Source organism: Ochotona curzoniae, unplaced genomic scaffold (genome assembly GCF_017591425.1).
Source record: "Ochotona curzoniae isolate NIBS_2020 unplaced genomic scaffold, NIBS_Ocur_1.0 contig_3520, whole genome shotgun sequence".
Lineage (NCBI taxonomy): Eukaryota > Metazoa > Chordata > Mammalia > Lagomorpha > Ochotonidae > Ochotona > Ochotona curzoniae.
In genome coordinates this window covers 16111388-16132042 of record NW_024465894.1, presented here as the reverse complement: position 1 = coordinate 16132042, position 20655 = coordinate 16111388, and the positions used below count along the sequence as shown (strand labels likewise).

At 50.8% G+C, this 20655-nt stretch overlaps 1 protein-coding gene across 4 annotated transcripts in view; it reads left to right on the top strand.

Annotated features, from left to right (window-relative positions):
* Positions 1-18330: 18330 nt before the first annotated feature.
* Positions 18331-20655, top strand: part of HM13 (histocompatibility minor 13) — a 33346-nt gene continuing 31021 nt past the window's right edge. For 2 of the 4 annotated variants that reach the window (XM_040981682.1, XM_040981680.1), the window contains exon 1: positions 18331-18625. In XM_040981682.1, the coding sequence (XP_040837616.1) occupies positions 18443-18625 (183 nt within the window). In that variant the 5' untranslated portion in view covers positions 18331-18442. The remainder of the gene's footprint in view (positions 18626-20655) is intronic. The other 2 variants (XM_040981681.1, XM_040981679.1) reach the window with 1 other exon arrangement.

Genomic DNA, 20655 nt, shown 5'->3' with positions numbered 1-20655 from the left:
ATAATACTAATGACAGGGTTGGAAGCTCTGGGTTCAGAATGTATGTGGTTTTCCCCAGTTCCATCTGGTTCAAGTTCAAGGCTAGAGTGTGTGTGTGTGTGTGTGTGTGTGTGTGTGTGTGTGTGTGTGTGTGTGTAGCTACATTTCCATGCTTCAGAGATGTGATGTGACAGTGATGGGAAAACAAAGATTTTTGGAACCGGAAGAAATTGTTGCACAATCTCACCTCAGGCAGTTGAAGCTCTGGGAAACTTCTTCAACCTCCTTCCCTTCATCTTGAAAATGGAGGTAATAATTTCTATCCCATAGAATCAAATGAGATATTTAATATCTAAGAAAGAGGGGTTGGTGCCACAGCATAGTAGGTTGAGCTTCCATCTGTGATGCTGGCTTCCCATGTGGCCACTGGCTCAAATTCCTGCTGTGCCACTTCCCGTGGAAAGCGCCTGGGAAAGCAGCAGAAGATGGCCTAAGTCCTTAGACACGTGGGAAACCCTGATGGAGCTCCTGTCTCCTGCCTTTGGATTGAGCCAACTCTGTTGTGGCGCCCATTTGAAGAGTCAACCAGCGGATGGAAGATTCCCTCTCAACTCCCACTGTCACCCTCCTCTGTAAATTTTACTACACAAATAAATAAATAAATGCATCTTAAAAACACACACACACTCTCTCTCTCTCCACTTGATGTCGGTCCCCCAAGCTTTGGCTCATGTCTCTCGGGGTTGGTGAGCACACAGTCAGATTGCCATTTGCTGCCTGATGCTTGCCTATCACGAGCTCCATGCATTGCAGCTGTTCATGTTTTTCCATGTGTTTCCTTATACTTTGTTCTACAATACAGTCTCTGAAGCATACGTGATTTTTTTTTAGACTTACTAATTTTTTTTAAAAGGCAGATTCACAGAAACATCTTCCATCCACTGGTTCACTCTCCAAATGGCCACAACAGCCAGAGATGAGCCTTCATCCACATGGGAGACCTGGAAGAAGCTCCTGGCTCCTGGCTTCAGCTCAACTACAGCTGTTGCAGCCACCTGGGGAGTGAACAAGCGGATAGAAGATATTTCTCTCTGTATCTCCTTCTCTCTTTATGTCTGCCTTTCCAATAAAAAGATAAAATGCATATTAAAGAAATATATATTTTTAAAAATATATAAACCAGCATTGTCAGGCACCATCAGTGACAAAGCAGATAAAGCCACCATCTGCAACGCTGGCATTGCATATGGACACGAGCTTGCCTCCCAGCTGCTCCGCTCCTGATCCATCTCCCTGCTAATGGGAGTGGGAAAAGCATCAGCGATGGTCCAAGTGTTTGGGACTCTAACACCCACAAATGAAGCTCCTGGCTTCAGCCTGTCCCAGTTGTGCCCAGAGGATGCAATCTCATTCATTCTCTCTCTTTCTGTAACATCTTACTTTCAAATAAATAAATCAATCTCTAAGACAGCTAGGAAGCTAGGCCTTTGAAAAGTTTCCCAAGTCTTAATAGTATTGCTAATTCCAATTTTTAAAACCTTCAGTGGGACATGTCCCCCAGCCACTGGCAAAACATGTTCAGCAGTCAAATTCTGACCAGAGGCCGATGCTTACCACCTCTGGTCTAAACCCAAACAGCGGTGGAGCAGCACATCCCCAGCCACCGCTGTGCACGCGGCCTCGCACCACACAGTCAGTGAATGACTGGCCAAAACATCATGTTCCTTGGACTGAGCCCTCCCCCTTCTCCTTTAAGAGTGCCTCTTCCTGACTTTTGGAATGCCACTTGTGCCCAGTGCCAGGTGGTAAACTTTCTAAATTGAACTTTGAACTACAGTCATGTTTTTAAAGAATTAATCAAAACAACAGAGAATATATGATTTTTTTTAAAGAAGTAAAGCATTTATCAGTGAATCTGCCCACAGCTGCACACAACAGAAATCCTTATAAGAACATTGTCTAACAAGATGACAGAAGCAGGCAATTTGGGGCTTGATTCATCAGTCCATAAATATTAAGACACTGGGCCTGCATCTTCATAATTTTCCAACTGTGTCATTCATGGTTGTTACATGAGTGGCTCAAGCCCAAACACCATTTTGTTTTTCATTTGTTTGAATTTTTTTTTAAGATTTACTTATTTAAGGCTAGTGTTGTAGTATAGTGAGTTAAGCCACTGCCTGAAATACCAGCATCCCATGTGTGCACCAGTTTGAGTCCCGGCTGCTCCACTTCCAATCCAGCTTCCCGTTAATACACTTGGAAAATATCCCAAGCACTTGGGTCCCTGCCACTCATGTGGCAGACTCAAATTGAGTTCCAGACACCTGAGTTCAGCCTAACTTATAGCCATATTGGGGGTGAACCAGCAGATGGAAAATTTTCTCTCTCTCTCTGTCAAATAAATAAATAAACAAACCTTAAAAATAAATAAATTTATTTATTTATTTATTTATTTAAAAGGTAGAATGACAGAAAGAGAAGAGACAGAGATCTTCCATCCTCTGTTTTCATCCCATGTGGTCCCAGTAGCCAGGGTTGAGACTGTCTGAAGCCAGAAGCCAAGAAATCCATCAGGGTCTCCCATGTGAGTGGCAGGGGCCCAAGTGTATGGATCCTCTGCTGTTGCTTTCCCAGGAGCATTAGCAGGGAGCTGAATGAGAAGTGGAGCAGCCAGGACTTGAGCACATATTCTGATACCAGATGCTGGCTTTGTAACCAGCAGCTTCAGTCACTGCACCACAATGCTGGTCCTTCAAACACCATTTTCTCGTGCCAGTATCCCAAGAAAGAATGGGATAGAAATCAAAAACAAGTTCTCTTTTCTCAAAGAGGAAAATGCTACCCCAGAGGTTTCCCTTTATATCTCATTGGTCAAATGGAGCTGTGACCATTCCTTATTGGCCAAAATGATGGAGATGGCCATACCATCATTGGGCCAACCAAGACTCATTCCATTCTGGGTCTCCCATGTGAGTGTTGGGGTCCAAGCACCTGGACCCAAAGCACTTGCTTTACCCAGGCTATTGGCAGGGAACTGGATCAGAAGTGGAACAAGCAGGACACGAACCAGCACCCATATGGGATACCAATGTTGCAGTCGGTAGCTTTCTCCATTACACATCATAATGCTGATTCATAAATGTATCTTTTTAATTACACTTTGCATAAATTTTTAAAGTGCTAACATACATGTGGCAGATGTTTGTCCAGTTTTCTTGTCTTCACATTATTAGAGCCATGATTTTACTCTCTTGTTCTGTTCTCCATTGAATCTTCAAGGCAGTGACTGATTCTTAAAGGAGGGACATACAGATCAGTGATGAACCATAACATGAAAGGAAAGGTTAGCTGGGAAGGCAGAGCACCAGAAATAATTTCATTGATCCCAAAACAAAGCTAAGGAACAGGTGTTTGGCCCAGCAGTTAAGACTTCTACGCCCTCTGCTGGACTACCTGCATTTGAAATCGACTCGAGTCTATGGCCATACCATCCTGAAAACACCCGATCTCTGAAATCCACTCTGGCTCCTGGCTTCAGCCTTCTGCTAATGCATCCTAGGAGGTTACAACAATGACTCAAGTAACTGGGTCCCTGCCGCTCATGTGAGAGACCTGGATTGACTTCCCAGCTCCTGGCTTTGGCCCAGCCCCAGCCTAGTCACTGCAGGCATTTGGGGGAGTATATCAACAGATGGAAATTCTCTCTCCCTCTTGAATAAACAAATATTTTTTAAAAGAGCTAAAAATAACAACCAAACAACAAGCAGCTGCAGCAGGAAGAATGGCCCCCTTCCTTTGATGAGTCACTGCAGCATATGCGCATGGTGCCTGCAATTGTCGCCTTCATCTTGGAATTATGATGGGATCTAGTCAGACAGTAGCAAAACAGAAGGAGACGAAATAGCTGTGGCCTTGATCATGAAGTCCAGCCACAAAGCTGACCAACCCTGAAGCTCCCTCACCTCTGCACTTGCTGTTATGTAAGATAATACGTCCTCATTGCTGACGCAAATCATCCATTTGATACACACACAAGGAGGGGACTTTAAAAGGTTAGTGGAAAGATGGAATTAAAAGATCATGCGGGGTGGGGTCAATGTTGTGGGTAGCCACCACCTGTGATGCAACGTCCCATGTGGGCACTGGTTCAAGTCCCAGTTGCTCCACTTCTGATCCAGCTCCCCGATAATGTCCCTGAGAAAAACTGCAGAAGATTGCCCATGTCCTTGGACCCCTGCCACCTAGGTGGGAGACCCTGATGGAGTTCCAGGCTCCTGGCTTCAGCCTGGCCCAGCCTCAGCTGTTGCAGCCAGCTGGGGAATGAAACTGCAGGTAGAAAATCTTTTGCTCTTTTTCTCCCTCTTTCTCTGTAACTCTGCTTTTCCAAGAAATAAATATACCTTTTAAAAAAAATAAAACAATGGGCAATTCTCTTTTGAGGTATCCTGTGTTCATTCACATCTGAGTTTGCACTCTTTTGCCTTTCAACAAACCAATGTGCAGAATCAGCCTTATGGTGCCACGTGTTAAGCCACCACCTGTGTCACCAGCATCCCTCATCAGAGCTCAAGTTCAAGTCCTGGCTGTTCTACTCCCAATCCAACTCCCTGCTAAGATGCTGATCTAAGTGTTTGAACCCCTGTCTCCCATGCGGGAGACCAGGGTGGAGCTCCTGGCTCCTGATGTCCCACCTTGCCCAGCCCCAGCTCTTGTGGCCACCTGCAGAATAAATTAACAGAAGATCTGTTTCCCTCTTTCTCTCCCCACCCCCTTCTCTCTTTGCTACTCTGCCTTTTAAATTAATAAGGGGACTGGTGCAGTAGACTAGCGGTTAAAGTTCTCGCCTTGTAAGCACCAGGATCCCACATGGGAAAAAATTTCCTTAACTTAGATAAATAAGGGGGTGGAATCTTTTGATAATTTTTGAAACAAAAATGTCAAAACAGTAAGGTGGGAGTGGGGGTTTGGTGCATGACACGCATGGGACACGCAGCCCTGGAGCACTGAATCCTGAATGAAGGCACCCCTCCTGACTCCTGCTTCCTGGGAAGTGGGACCTGATGCCTTAGATAGTTGGGTCCCAACAACCCTGGGGCGGGGAGGGCGGGAGCAGACTGAGTTCCTGACTCCCAACTTCAGCCTGGCCCTGCACCAGTTGTCACAGGCACTTGGGATCTGAATCAGCCCACAGAGGTCTATGTCCACCTGTCTATCTCTCAGCCTTCAAAGAAATACCATTCAGAGCCCAGCACGATAGCGCAATGGTTAAAGTCTTCGCCAAGTGCAATAGCCTAATAGCTAAATCCCCTCCTTGCATCTACCAGGATCCCACATGGGCACCAAGCTGCTACTACTTCCCATTCAGCTCTCTGTCTGTGTCTGTGGCTTGGCAAGCAGTGGAGGATCATCCAAAGTCTTTGAATCCTGCACCCATGTGGGAGATTTGGAAGAAGCTCCTGGCTCCCAGTTTCAGATGAGTTCAGCTCCAAAATTGGGGGCCACTTGGAGAGTGAATCAGCAGATGGAAGATCTTTCTCTCTTTGTATATCTGCCTTTCCAACAAAAATTAAAAATAAAAATACATTTAAATTTTTAAAAATAATATTTACCAATTTTTGCTGGAAAGGCAGATTTTAAATAGAGAAGAAGAGACAAAGAGAAAGATCTTTCATCCACTGACCCATTCCTCAAATGGTCACAACAGCTGGAGATGAGCTGATCCAAAGCCAGGAACCAGGAGCTTCTCTGGGTCTCCTATGTGGGTGCAGGATCCAAGGACTTGAGCCATCCTCTGCTGCTTACCCAGGCTATAAGCAGGAAGCTAGGTTGGAAGTGGAGCACCCATTTCACAAACCAGTGCTCATATGGGATGCTGGCATCACAAGATAGAAAATTAGCTTCCTGAGCCATGGTGCAAGTCCCAAAAATACATTCTAATTCCTCCTGTTGGGTATCTTATTCTCACAATGTTGGTTAGGTCACAGGGGTTGATCACATTCAAGTCTTGTCTACACTTAAGTGTCTCTGTGCCTACTTGATTGGGCCATTGCTGCAAAGCAATATAATTGAAACATCCACCTATAGTTGTGAATGCTTCTACGTCCCCTTGCAGTCTGTTGACCTTTTCTTTCACCTGCTTCCTGGCTTATTCCTGGCTCCACACCATGGGTGAGCATACCTTCCCCCACAGAAGGACATGAAGGGAAGTGGGAATGTGCAGCCCTTGCTCCCAGCGAGGCGGTGGCCACTCTCACATATGTGTCAGTGGAGATGGCCAGAGCCACACCTTCCAAAGGGCAGTACGGGTCCCCCTCTGGCAGGCCCAGCCCCATCGGCCACCCACAGGGCTCTCTGTGCTTGCTCCTGTATTGGGGCCCAGTTCCCTACTCCCTGGCCCACGCTGGGTCTTCCAGTGCTTTTTCATTTGATTTTCCCTTGGGAACAGGCTGAGAGAAGGTCAAGAAGAGAGACATTCGCTGCCTACTTTGCATTTTCCCATTTATGACAAAGTTGAGCATTATTCCTCTCGGGGACGTTGCCCTCAGCCGCCCAAACCCCAACAAAGCCATAAAATGACAGCTTCGGAGGGCGGGGTTATCCAAGCCTGCTTTGGGAGGAGGCGTGTTATTCCTTCCAGTTACCAGAGTCTTGCTTACACCAGGACATCTGCAATCAGCCAAATCTGAATTGGAATCCTTCTGGCTCAGCCACTTGCCAGCTGTGACACCTCAGGCAAGTGACCTGGCCTCTGAATGTGTGGATTCTCGGTTCTACAAACAGGATGATAGGTAGTTTGCACGGGTATTGTGTGGACCAGAAATCAGCTGGATAGGAGCGCGCACTGTGGCATGGAACGTGAAGCCACTGCTTGGGAAACCTGCATCCCACAGAGGCATGCTGGCCGCTGTGCTTCTAATCTAGCTTCCTGCTTATGCTCCCGGGAAGCAGAAGATGGTAGCTCCCATGCTTGGGCCACTGCCACCCATGTGGGAGACCCAGACAGAAGTCCGGGATCCTGGCTTTGACTTTGGCCAGCCATGGCTATAGTGGGCATTTAGGAAATGAGTCAACCAGTCGACGGACGCTCGCTCTCACTGTCTTCCTCCGCCCCACCCAACCTTTCAAACACTAAAAAAAGAAAAAACTCGATTGTGTAAAGCACCTTATGCAGCGCCCACACGCAGTAACCACCACGTCTCTGAACAGCCTTCTATCAAGTAGCTGCCATGTGCCTTGTACCATTATCTCACTGACCCTCACAGTAGTGAGACCTAACACCATTTTACCAACTCCAAAATGTTAAGTCCCTTGTCCAAGGATGAAATCAGGAGTGTCTGACTCCTCGGTAAGCGTGCTTCGCAGGATAGCTAGCTCATTTCACATGAGATGGTGGGTGAGCAGCACCCAATGGTGCAAACGCTCCCTCCCCTCTCCTGGGTCTGGGTGACCAGCTGGAGAAGAGACTGCAGAGACCGGAGGCAGGGACAGCCACCCAGCAGAAGAGCCTGGAAAATGTCTCTTTCAGCCAATTTTCCTGAGGATGCCTGGCTGAGGCTCAGAGCTGGGAATGGAAAGTGTGTAGGGAGGAGGCGCAGCCGCCTCCATCCGGAGAAATGGTTTGTGAGGACCGACAAGGTCAGGGGCGGTGGGGACTGCTGCTCTGGGGCAAGGGCTGGTGGGGCTGGAGGGCTTAGGGGGCTTGGGAGGGTGGGAGTAGATCCAGGAGGTCAAGGCTCTGGCATCTGCCCAGGGCCAGGCCCCCTGGGAGAGGAGGAGCACCGTTCCTTGGCTCCTCAAGTCCTCCATGCCCCCCCCCCTTCTACTGCTCCGCCAACCCCTGCTGCGCCCTTCCCACTCGTCTGAGCATCAGCCACTCCTAGTGCCGGCCCTCTAGGGACGTGCACAGTGAGTCAGGGTGGGTGTGGTAGCTGGGCAGACAGAGAGATCTGACTTCCAGAGTCCTTGGCCAGAGCGCCTTCAGTCACACCAGATCTAATCAGATCGCTGTGACATCAGCACTGATCTTCCCACTCTGAAAATCACCTCTTGTGCCTCAAAGTGCCCATGACTGTACCATGACAGAAATGACCAGGGCTAGGGTGCAGTATGTGAAGGCAGGCTATGCCAGAACAAAAAACCTCGGCTGCTAACTCCGATCCCAAAGGCCTTGTGGGTACGCCCTCCCCAAAGCATCTAAGTGATGGATTCACTTCTTTGGGACCTCCCTGCCCCCAAGTGCTCCCCGAGAGGTAATGCTGACCAGAGCAGAAGCCTACAGCACTGTGGGGACCGCCAGCCAGTGCTGGGCAAGCCTGCTGTCTCAGAATCTAACCTCAGCCTTACAACTTGGCTTCCTGTTTAAAGATAAATGGTAGAATTTTAGAGGGGAGGGGATCTTGTTCAATGTCTTCATTTTCCAGAGAGGAAACTGAGGCCCAGAAAAAAGCCAACCCTTGCCCAGGGCCACATGATCTGCTAATATATCACAGGCCCTGACTTGTGACACCTCCCTGGGGTGTCAGCTGAGCCACCAAGCCTGAACTTCAGCAGACAAGCAAGGAGGTGAGTGGGAAAGGACCGGGCTCAGGGCAGAACCAACAGCCAATCACCTGGCTCTTGTCACTGATAACGGTTGCTATGCCAACAGTCTCCTTGGTCACTATCGCCACAGAGATAGTTGCCATGGTGACCACCCGGGGCACCAACTTCCTGAGCTTTAAGATAAACCCACCAGCAAAAGCAGTGACCCAGATCACAGCTCCCAAGATGAAAGGGACTTGCCCAACACCACCCTAACCCCACCCCGCAAGCTGGTGGCTGAACTAAACTCCCTGAGGGCCTGGCCCAGGGCTCTCTCTTGAGCTGCTCTCCCCGCCTCTCCCTTTCCACCACTGACACCCCAACTCTTGCCCCTGCTTCTCTGCCTGCCTCGGTGCTTCTCACATTCCTCCAGCCTTCGGTCAGGGTCTCCTTCCCACGGCATCTCACCCTTGGCGGCCTGTCAGCCAGCTCATCCTCCTGGGAACTTGCTGACCTGGGTTTATCAAACAACCCATCACAGGGGTTTCCACATGTACTGCAGGAGGGGGAGGGGGAACTCCCCAAAGACCAACAAGCCAACAAAGGAGATGATTGCCCGTGGCAACATGGTCAGAAGCAGAGCAGCTCTTTACGCACCACGCGGTCAGGCCCACTGTGTCAGGCCAAACAGGCCTGCTACCCAGTCATGCAGAGAGCTCTTTCTTGGGAACTAGAGACTTGGACTGTAGCCCTACTCTAAGTCTGATCCCCTAACAGGCTTTTTTAAAGACCCTTTTCCTCTCTGGGCCTCAGTATTTCTGCCAGAGAAATGGGGGTAAAAAGTGTTCTCCCTCACTGCCACCTCCATCACAACACTGCAGAAGACCAAACACCACGCATGGCCACGGCTTAAGAGCTGGCATACGTCCCTGGAATCTCTTTTTTGGATAACAGACAATCCCAAGGGAAGGCTGGTCTGCACATGGGCAAACTGGGAAGTCAGTAGAGATTTGGGTGTTGGAAGACAGCAATGACGAGAGCAGGTGAGAAAAAGCCAGAGGTAAATTTTTAAAAGGAGGGCACCACCCTATAGGTCCTGAGACTCTCTGAAGTCCATGCCCTCCCTGGTGGGTCTGAGCAATGCCCACACTGTGGGGATGAGGGACAGGCAGTGAGCCATCCACTCAGCCCCTCACTCCTTCAAAGAACTTGTATTAGATGCAACGCAAGCTACGCGACACCAGGAACATTACACAGCCTCTGGGCAGCTCACATCCCCCATCCTTCCCAGGAGGGCAGAAGAGATGCCAGCCCCCTAAGATGCTGGCAGGGCCAGGTGGCTCAATGCCAACGAAGTGCCCGCGCGTACCTGGTGGCCCATGCTCCGTGGACATGCACTGGAGTCACCACGATGCCCGCTGGGCAGGTGTCCCCTCTGGGATGTCACCATCCCGACAACAGTTGCACAGTGTGAATGTGACCTGTGCCACTTCCGCCCTCAGGGATTTGGTAATCTGACAGGTGACACAAACTGAAAAACAAAGAAAATTTTACAAAAACAGAAATGATGGAAATAATTAAGCAGTGTAAAAGAATTAAAATGATGCAAAAGCTCATTCCGCAGCTCAGGAGTGGCAGAAACACAAACGCTTTGTTTTTACAAATTACATGCATTCTCCTCTTTTCTTTCTGGACTGGACCATCGGTGTTGAAGACTACTTCTGAGACACAAAGAGAAAATGCAGGGGCTCTCTCCCTGGTGTCCCTGACGTCCAGACGCCCCCTGTTTTCCAGCCAAAGGAGGGGCCCAGGGACAGGTATGGGTCCAACTCCCCAGGGACACATTGAACGTCCCGGCTTTCCGTCCTCATGTGCTAGGCAAGAGAGGCCCCTGATTAGGCTTTCATTAATCTTCCTTCCCCTTTCAGCTGCCAAGGGCTCCTTTCTCTCCCTCCTCTTACCTTCAGAAGCCACAAGCCCCCTCTCTCTGCTGCGGGCTTGCCAAGGGCTGAGCAAGCTGCTAGCGGAAAAGTGAGTGTTGGTGACCCTCATGCCCCCTAGGAGGAGCAGCGGAGCTAGCAGTGCCTGCACTGCTTTTAACATTGACTTTGCTTATTTGAGAGGTAGAGTCCCATTGAGAGAGAGAAGCACAGATCTTCCATCCACTGGTTCACTCCCTACATGGCCACAACAGCCAGGGCTGGGCCAGCCTGGAGCCAGGAGCTTCTTCCAGGCCTCCTGTGTGCACAGCAGGAGGGGCCTACGGACTTGAGCCCATCTTCTGCTGCTTTGCCGGCTGCATTAGCAGGGGACCGGGTTAGAAGCAATGCAGCCGATCCAGGGGCCTGCGTTCTAAACTGTGCTGATCACATGGTGATGCCACCACGTGCTGTATGTAACTCCTCAGGCGAGTCACTGAACATCTCTGTTTAACCTGTCAAAAAGAGCCATGCTGGTGCGACCACTTTACAGCACAAAGTCTGACACTAGTAGGGACTCGATAAACATTAGGATGGACCATGTGCAAACCATGGGGCCTAGACTGCCAGGCCTTCCAAAGGCCCAAAGAAGTCAACCATCCAAGTTTTTATTCTGAAATTGGTCTGTTTTTAAACTCTGCAAAAAGCAATTTTGAAATCTTTCTTTTTAAGAGTTATTTATTTTATTGCAAACTCAGATATATAGAGAGGAGAGACAGGGAGGAAGATTTTCCATCCGATGATTCACTCCCCAAGTGGCCGCAACGGCCAGAGCTGAGCCAACCTGAAGCCAGAAGTCAGGAACCTCTTCCAGATCTCCCATGTGGGTACAGGGTCCCAAGGCTTTGGGCCGTCCTTGACTGCTTTCCCAGACCACAAGCAGGGAGCTGGATGGGAAATGGAATAGCCGGAACACAAGGTGGCACCCATATGGGATCCCGGTGTGTGCAGTGTGTGCAAGGCGAGGACTTTAGCCACTAGGCTACTGTGCTGGGCCCATAGTTTTGAAATCTTGCTGAAGGTTATATAAAACACTGGTGGGTTGGATTAGGCCTGTAAGACTGGGGCCTGAAATGTCCACTCTGTGATATTTATTTAAAATATATATACAGGGCCCGGCGGCGTGGCCTAGCAGCTAAAGTCCTTGCCTTGAAAGCACCGGGATCCCATATGGGCACCGGTTCTAATCCCAGCAGCTCCCCTTCCCATCCAACTCCCTGCTTGTGGCCTGGGAAAGCAGTCGAGGATGGCCCAAAGCTTTGGGACCCTGCACCCACGTGGGAGACCCGGAAGAGGTTCCTGGTTCCCGGCTTTGGATCGGAGCAGTACTGGCCGTTGCGGTCACTTGGGGAGTGAATCATTGGACAGAAGATCTTCCTCTCTGTATCTCCTCCTTTCTGTATATCTGACTTTCCAATAAATAAATAAATATTTTAAAAAATAATAAAATATATATACATATATTGTTGGAGAGGCAGATTTACAGAGAGAAGGAGAGACACCATCTGCTGGCTCAGTCCCCAAATGGCCACAGTGGCCAGAGCTGAGACGATCCAAAGCCAGGAGCCAGGAGCTTCTTCTGGGTCACCCATGCGAGTGCAGGGGCCAAGGCCTTGAACCATCTTGCACTGCTTTCCCAGACCATTAGCAGGGAGCTGGATCAGAACTGCAGCAGCCAGAACTCCAATCAGTGCCCATCTGGGATTCCAGCACTGCAGGCTGAGGATTAGCCTATTGAGCCACCAAGCCAGCCCCTATTTGCAATATTTAAGCTTACAGAAAATAGAAGGCAGGAAGGAGAAAGTCCTGGAGGCAGCTTCCACTTTGAGCTTTATAAGCAAACCTCTCTAGGCCAAAGGTCACAGAAGGAGAGGAGAAAATAGAGCAGGAAAAACACATATTATGCAGCAAATTACCCTGATATGTAAATGCTAGGTGCATTGGGAATCTTTTTCCTTTTTCTTCTTCTTTTTTTTTTTTTTTTTTTTTTTTTTTAGTAACTATGACAAAGAATAGAAATGGGTGAGAGAAAGTTGTGTTGAAGCTTAGATTTTAACAAAACAGAAGGGAAAAAACAGTCAGGGCACATCCATGCAAAGTGCCTGGGGCAGAAAAAGCTTGACGTAGGAGACTGCTAATAAACGGGCTGGACAGTTAGGCAGGGCAGCACCTGCAGGCCATGCCATAGCAGGGAATGTGAAATTATTTGCAGGCAACTGGGAATCGCTGAAGGCCTTGAAGCTGAGTGTGTAGAGGGAGTGGTTGAAACAACCCAGGAGAGGTGATGTGGTTTGGATTAGCCAGCAGCTTTGCACAGGGACAGCCTCAGGCCTGGGGCTTCTGCCTAATTCCTTAGAGGAAGACATCCTGGAGCCCACCTCATCCCTACCCCAGGGGCCCGGGAGAGGCTGTTAACTGGCCTCTGCTACCCTCTGCTGGTCGGAGGGGGGCACTACAGCAACGGGAGCCATTGCCCCTAAGGCAACGGAACAGACTCAGTGGCTGTTCTGCCATCCTCCTCACCTTGGGGAATCTCATCAGGATTCCCGGCTCCGTATTCACACTTGCTCCTGGGGCGGGGGGCACCCAGCAGCGTCCTGGAGCGGCGTGGGCCCCTGCCCCCACGTGGGGTCTCCGCCCTGCGCCAAAGCAATGTAGAGCTGCCAAGTGGAGCCCGACCAGCCAGAGCACTTCCGGCCCCATGTTCCCCTCGTGCTCAAGCCACGCACATATGGCATGGCTCCCACTCAAGACGGATGCTCTGGTCCCGCCACCATTTCCACCAGGGCTGGGCCAGGAAGCAAAAAGATCATACAGACCAATGGGAACCCCACCCGCCACCCTGGGGACTCACCCAGACCCAGATGTCACAGGACCCCGGGCATGGCAGATCCCTGAGGCAAAGCGTGACACAGGCCCATGGAGCTGGCACCATGGCACAGTGGGTAAAGCCACCGCCTTGAGCACAAGGATCCCAGCTGTTCCACTTTCAATCCAAGTTCCTGCTAACAGCCTGGGGAAGCCACAGAGGAAGGCCCAAGTGTTTGGTTCCCTGCACTCAATCCTGGCTGTAGCCTGATCCGGGCCTGGTCATTGTAAGCATTAGGGGAATGAACCAGCAGACAGAAGAAGATCTGTCTCCATCCCTCCCTCTCTTTCACTCTGCCTTTCAAATAAATAAATATTTTTTTAAAGATTTACTTATTTTGATTGGAAAGGCAGATATACAGAGAGAAGGAGATACAGAGAAAGATCTTTCATCCTCTGGTTCACTCCCCAAGTGGCCACAGTGACCAGAATACAGCCAATCCAAAGGCAGGAATTTCTCTCAGGTCTCCCAAGCAGGTGCAGGGTTCCAAGGCTTTGGACCATCCTTTATTGCTTTCCCAGGTCACAAGCAGGGAGCTGGATGGGAAGTGGAGCAGCCAGGACACAAGCTGGCATCCACATGGGATCCTGAGCACATGCAAGGTGAGGACTTTAGCCACTAGACTACCACAATGGGCTCACAAATATTTTCTTAAGAGAAAGAAAAAATACAGAGCTACCTTGATTCCTAATACTTGATTTGTGGGTGCTGCATCTGTAGACCCAATTTCTTGGATGACTGCGAAGCCCCTAGGGTGGGAACAGGCCTCCTACACGTGACCTCTCCTGCACCTGTATTTATGACACTGAACGTGCATGAGTCACCTGGGGCCACAGTAAGTGCTAAAGGAAGCCCGGTAATCTGCATGTCTCACAGGCCCATGTGCTCACCTTGAGCACACGGTGGGGCGCACTCACCTTGAGCTGTAGAACCGCAATACCACCATCAGACTCAAGAAGTGCAGATGCAAGCATGCTGCTGTGGACCAAACAGCCCATCTACACATTTCCCCTCTTGCTTCAAATGTTCTTTAAGATTGATTTGAGAGGCAGAGCATCAGAGAGAGGCAGAAAGAGAGAGATCTTCCATCTTCTGCTTTACTCCTCAAATGGCAGCAACAGCCAGGAGCCAGAAACTCCATTTGGATCTCCCGCATGGTGGAAGGGTCCCACACCGTCAGGATATCTTCTGCTGTTTTCCCAGGTACATCAGGCAGCAAGCTGAATCAGAAGCAGAGCAGACCAATCAAACAGACGTTCCTATGGGATACTAGCATCACAAGCCAAGGCTTAACCCGTTGTCCCACAACACAAAAGACCTTAAATAAATAACTATTTTTAAGATGTATTTATTTCTGTTGGAAAGTCAGATTTACAAAAAGAAGGAGAGACAGAGAGAAAGATCTTCCATCCTCTGATTCACTCCCCAAATGGCTGCAACAACCAGAGCTGAGTCAATCTGAAGCCAGGAGCCAGGAGTTTCTTCTGGGTCTCCCACACAGGTGCAGGGTCCCAAGGCTTTGGGCCGTCCTCGACTGCTTTCCCAGGCCACAAGCAGGGAACTGGATGGGAAGTGGAGCAGCCAGGATACAAGGAACTGGCACCCATATGGAATCCTGAAGCTTGCAAGGCAAGGACTTCAGCCACTAAGCTACCATGCTGGACCCAGCACTGATATTTTTTTTAAAGTTCTGTAGAAAATGCTGCCCTGTGGACTTCTGGTTTTTCCTTTCTCCATAAGCAGACATGTGTTACACCTGTTGGTTGTGTTGGACACTACACCATTGTAGGTGATGCACCCTCCAAATCACTCCATTGTAAAGAAGCTGTTTGCCCTTGTAATGTACAAGCAGTCAGTAAGGGATGCTTTAAGGCTGTGCAACTGTCTTGCTCAAGACCTTTCCTCCCATTGAAGAGGTTTGCTTGCCATTTCAGGAACTGTTTAAACAGTTACTATTTGCCTGCAACTGCGTGTGTGTGAATGTATGAGTAGAGGGGAAAGCATGCAATGCATCCACAGAGACCGAACACAGTCATCACTGCAGAGGGAAGAAGCTGCTCCTGCCTTTGGAACAAACATCTGGCAATTCCACCCCGCACCCAGACTGGAAGCAGGCTCAGTTCAGGTCTCCTGCGGGGGAAGTAATCCCCCCACTGGCAACCTCGAAGGAGGAGGAGGAGGCTTCCAGGCACCCACCCTCATCCTCCTTCATCTATTTGGGTGGAACATCAAGACCAAGTCGGCCAGAAGCCAGGGTCTAACCTCCCAGAGAGGCTGGGTTGTTTTCACAGCTCTCTTATCTGGAGCGTAAAAGGACACGCACAGCTGACTCCCCTCGAAGCCAAACTCACGCAAGTGCTCAGGCCAGCTGGGAGCAGATGCGGCTCCAGTTTCCTTCCCTGCGCTCTCAGAAGGGGAGACACAGAGGCACGGGGCCTGGTTGCCAGGCAGACGCTGTGGCCTGAATTATTGATGGAGGAATTAATCAGGCACCTGGCCCTCACCCACCCCTTTAGGCTGTGTCCAGGGTATAGAAAATCGAATCTGAAACAACCTCTTCTGGCCCAGAAGTTACCCTCTCAGGTCCAAATTCCTAGGGTTCATTTTCCTCTTCTTCAGAATGGAACCAAACGCTTGCTATGGGCGTTACCAGGGTTGGAGAAAACACATCCATAAAGCTACTAGTGCGCACATCCTTTGCGCTGCCCCTGCATGGTCACATCCAACCCTCTTCCCTTCCCAAGGCCCTAACAACCACTATTCTGTTCTGCACTTATACCATTTTATCATTGCAAAAAAGAAGAATGTGGACATGAGGAATGGTATGTCATCTTTGGGGTCTGGCTTTTTTTCAGTGTAAAGAATTTAGGATCCACACAAGCCCCTGGAGGTTTAACATGCTGCTGACTCCTTTTTAATTGTTGGATCATGGTCCGTGGTATGGTTGTAGTAGAATCGCAATCGCTGTCCTCAAGTGAAAGGACTTTGGTTTGCTCCCATCTGGGCTTCAATAATGAAGTTGTAGAAGCATTTTTTAGTACAGTAACTGCCATGCACTGCCCTACAAGCTAAGTGGCTTTCCATGGATGGGGAACCTTTTCTGCCAAGGCCATTGGATATCTATAACATCATTCATGGGCATGCAAAATTATCCATGCAAAAATATAGCCTGCTAGATTTATTGGAGTCTAGCTTGTGGTTGCCTTGGCAGAGTCAGACCAAATGATTTCACTGGCCTTACACAACCTATGAGCCAAGACTATCTATCCATTTCATCATCTATGTTACTGGTCAACTGAATTTTTAATGTATTGTTTGTTTGAAAGGGTGGCAAAGAGGAAAGCATACAAACAGAAATATCTCCTAACTATTTGTTAACTCCTCAAAAAGCCACAGCAGCAAGGTCTGGTCCAGGCCACAGCCAGGAGCTAGGAATTCCATGTGGGTCTCCCATGTGGCTGGTGGAGACCCAAGAACTGGAGCATCATCCACTGCCTTCCCCACACATTAGCATGAAGCTGGGTCAGCAACAGCAGCGGGGACTGCAATGCAGGGTGCTGGCACTGCAGCTTCACTCCCCACACCACAATGTTGACCCCCACTTGTCAACTTACTCTGCTCTGAATGCTCTTGTCCACTCTGTAACAACAGAGATGGGCCTCGTAGATCTCCTTTGTCAGCTGTCAGGCAAGGGGCTTCAAAAAGTTTGTGGAAGTCTGTAGTCTGTGAAGACAGTTTGCTCTTCAGCTGGCCCAGAAAAAAAAAAAAAACCACAAAATCATGTAAATCAAGAGCAGGTGGAAAATATCTCTGCCCCACCAGGCTCTGCCTTTCCAGTAAGTAAAGCATGAAATGTTTCTATTTGTCTAATTCTTTATCCAGGTATGTTGCTAAAATGATCATCTCCAAGATTAACAAAAACTATCCCAGTGGCTGTTGTTGGCATCCGAGAGATGAACCAAGTGGATAGGAAATCTCTCTTGCTCTCTCTTTTGCTTTCTCTCTATTTCTCTCTCTCTTCTTCTTCTTCTAGTTTAAGTCGCTGTGACTTATGCAGCCAGCCAAACATAATCACAACCAAGTTGTTCTGGTTATCCACTGCTTATAAAAGAGGCACTCCCAGGGAAAGGCATTTTGGGGCAGCACGTTGAGCCACCACCTGTGACAGCAGCATCCCATACGAGCACAGGGTCGAGCTCCCTTCTAATATGCCAGGAAAGGCTGTGGAAGACAGCCCAAGTGCTTGGGTCCCTGCCAACCAAGGGGGGAGATCCAGGCGGACATTTCTGGCCCCTGGCCCAAGGCTGAGAAGGCTCAGAGGCTGTGCACAGCTGACATCCATCCACACATAAGCCGCCCAAGTGCCATACACACAGTGAGCATTCAAAACATCTGGAAACCTCCCGAACCCCCTGCCCTCTTTTGTCTCCCTTTTTTACCTCCTAAAATATTTTAGCAATGTTAACTTGCTATGTAGCATGCAACTACACACTAACATCTCCCAGGCTTGTATGTTGTGTAATTTATTCATTTTCTTGTCTTTCAACCTCCTCTCATTCACCTCACAAACATGCAAATTCCATAAGGACAGGTACGAATGCCTTCCTGTGTTATCCAATTCGGGGTCCTCTGAGGTTTGGGACAGTGTCTAGGAACTCCCAATAGATGCTCCATATGAGAACGAACGACTCAACACTGAACGAAGGCACGCATGACAAGGCAAATTCTTTGTTAACAGCAGGGTGAGGAAACTGTGGGGAGTAGGGCAGCCTGGGATTGAAGGGGCCCAGAGTCCTCCAGGTCTCTTCCACGTCTAGCGAGGCTTTCTGGACCGGTACCAAGTTGCTTAGCAACCCGCTGCCGCTGCTTTCCGCCACCGCTAGAGGGCGAGCGGGCGGGGAGCCATGCGCGCGCGCGTCTGTATGCGTGCGTGCGCGTGGGCGCGCTCGTGCACGACGCGCGGCGGGGAGGAAGGCGCGTCACTTCCTGTTTCTTTAGGGGAACGTGGCTTTTCCCCGCAGCGCCCGTGTGTCCGTCTGCGTTGGTGCTGCAGCGGCTGGAGCTGGAGTCGGATCCCGAGCGCAGCCTGGCCATGGACTCGGCCCTCAGCGACCCGCATAACGGCAGCGCCGAGACCGGCAGCGCAGCCAACGGCACGACGCGGCCGCCTTCCACGCCCGAGGGCATCGCGCTGGCCTACGGCAGCCTCCTGCTCATGGCGCTGCTGCCCATCTTCTTCGGCGCCCTGCGCTCGGTGCGCTGCGCCCGCGGCAAGGTAGGCTCGGCGGCGAACCCGGGCGCTTTGCGCTCCTCTCCCAGACGCGTCCCTTCCTCCTCAGGCCAGACAGGCGGCCCCTCTTCGCCCCAACGCCGCCCCCTTCCCAGCAGTGGTCATCACCTGCGCCCACGTCCTGACCCCAGCCTCCCGGACGCTGACACATCCCCTCCGCGGGGAGGACAGGCTGGTTCGGAGCCGGGCCGGCCCCACCCTCCGCTCTGGCGGGCCGCCGGCCTGCCTTGCTCATCCCACCCCATCCCAGTCCGTCCCATCCCAGGATGTACCCCGAGAACTCCCCCAGTGAGACCATCTCGTCGGACCTCGGAGCCCAGCCTCGTCCCCACCCCAGCACCTCTTCTGCCATCCAAAGCTATACTTGAGCCCCGGCCCTGGCGGCGTGTCATGTGTTCACCTGGAACCCCCTTCCCCCCCAAAACCCAGCTCTTGCAGTCCCTGCAGCAGGGCCACAGTCCAGCCCGACCCCCATCTCTCTCTCTCTCTCTCTCTCTCTCTTTTTTTTTTTTTTTCCTGGCTTCCAGTTCTGAAATTGATTGCAGTTAGCCAACCTGTTAGAAACCAGCAGCACCTGGATGCCTCTACTTTTTAACCCAGCAGAAACCAGATGTTGTCGCTTTCTGCTTGCCGGGCTGTCCAGCCTTGGACCTGCCCTAGCCGGATCCTGTTGCTAAACTCTTCCTGTTGCGGCCTTCTGGATGGCTGTCACATTGGATGCTTTTAGGACTCCAGCCCTCCCCCATTCTGTGGCCTGTTGTCCCAGTTGCGCCTCCCCCACCCCTCTTTCCAGGGGCTCTCTCCGCTGCATACCCTCTGAATCTTAGGCTCCTTGAAGATGGACTAAGAGGAGACTGGTTTGGCAGAGGGCAGGGTCACAAAACATCTGCCACTTTGAAAACTGCTCAAGTTCAGGTTCTTTCAGTACCCCCATGGAGCAGCAGAGGGGACCCTCTGCCCTTCTTTCTCTCTGCTGAATGGTTGTCCCCCCCTGAGACCCACAGGAGAGGGGCCGGGCAGGGCTGCGCTGTGACTTGCGTGTGTCCCTTGCCTTTGCTCCCGCCTCTGCTCAGCCCGTCTGCCATGTGCATGAGGCCACACACTTGGGGCAGAGGAGGGTGAAGGCAGCGTGACCTAAGGTGGGACTGCCACTTGTCAGTAGCCGTCCAGCCACCTGGGGGATTCGTGTCGCCAGCTGCCTCATGCCTCGCCCCCCCCCCCCCCCCCCGGCAGCACTGTGTCCTGAAGTTACCCTTTGCCAGGGTACTGGGTCGGATCCCAGCACCAAGGAGTTGAGCCTCATGGATGAAGGAGGACTGGCTGGGGCTATAATGCCCACCATGCCATAGGATCTGAAGAGAAAGTTGGAGCATGGGTGTGGCGGGTGAGGAGGCATGCAACAGGTATGGGGCTTGAGCCTTAATGCAGAGGTAACATTCCAGCCAGTATAAGGTATCCCACAGGCATCCGGGTGGGTAGGACAGCATCGGGCAGCTCTGGAAAGGGACAGAGGCTGAGGTATAGGGAGCAGTGTCCATGGTGCCCAGCCTCCTTGGAGGGAATGAATTATGACCACTTGGTTGCTCCACGTCAGTGGGTGCCAAACCCCTTGTCCTGTAGCGCCAAGGAACCTCAGACCAAAGACTGAGGACGTGCCCCCACCCGCACCAAAGAGGCAGTCAGGCCAACTGAGGGGTGCCTGGTGAGGCCAGAAGTCCCCCCCCACTCACTGGTAAGGAATTGAGTAGCTCAGAGGTATAAAGGAAACACCTGCTCAGGGCTATTCCTATGGGGGAAACGCAGTTGGCTGTGGAGTATGTCTCTCTCCAGGATGCTGTGGGTGTGTGCCTGGACAGGGGGACTTTATTTGACTGTCCTGGACTTGGACAGCGTGTCCTGCACAGGCATTTGTGGTTCTGTCATTTCCTTAAGACAGGAGGGGAGGGAGTGCAAGCCCACAGTTCTGAAGTCTAGAGGTCTGCAGGCAAGCATAATGGCTCCCCCGCAACCTCCTC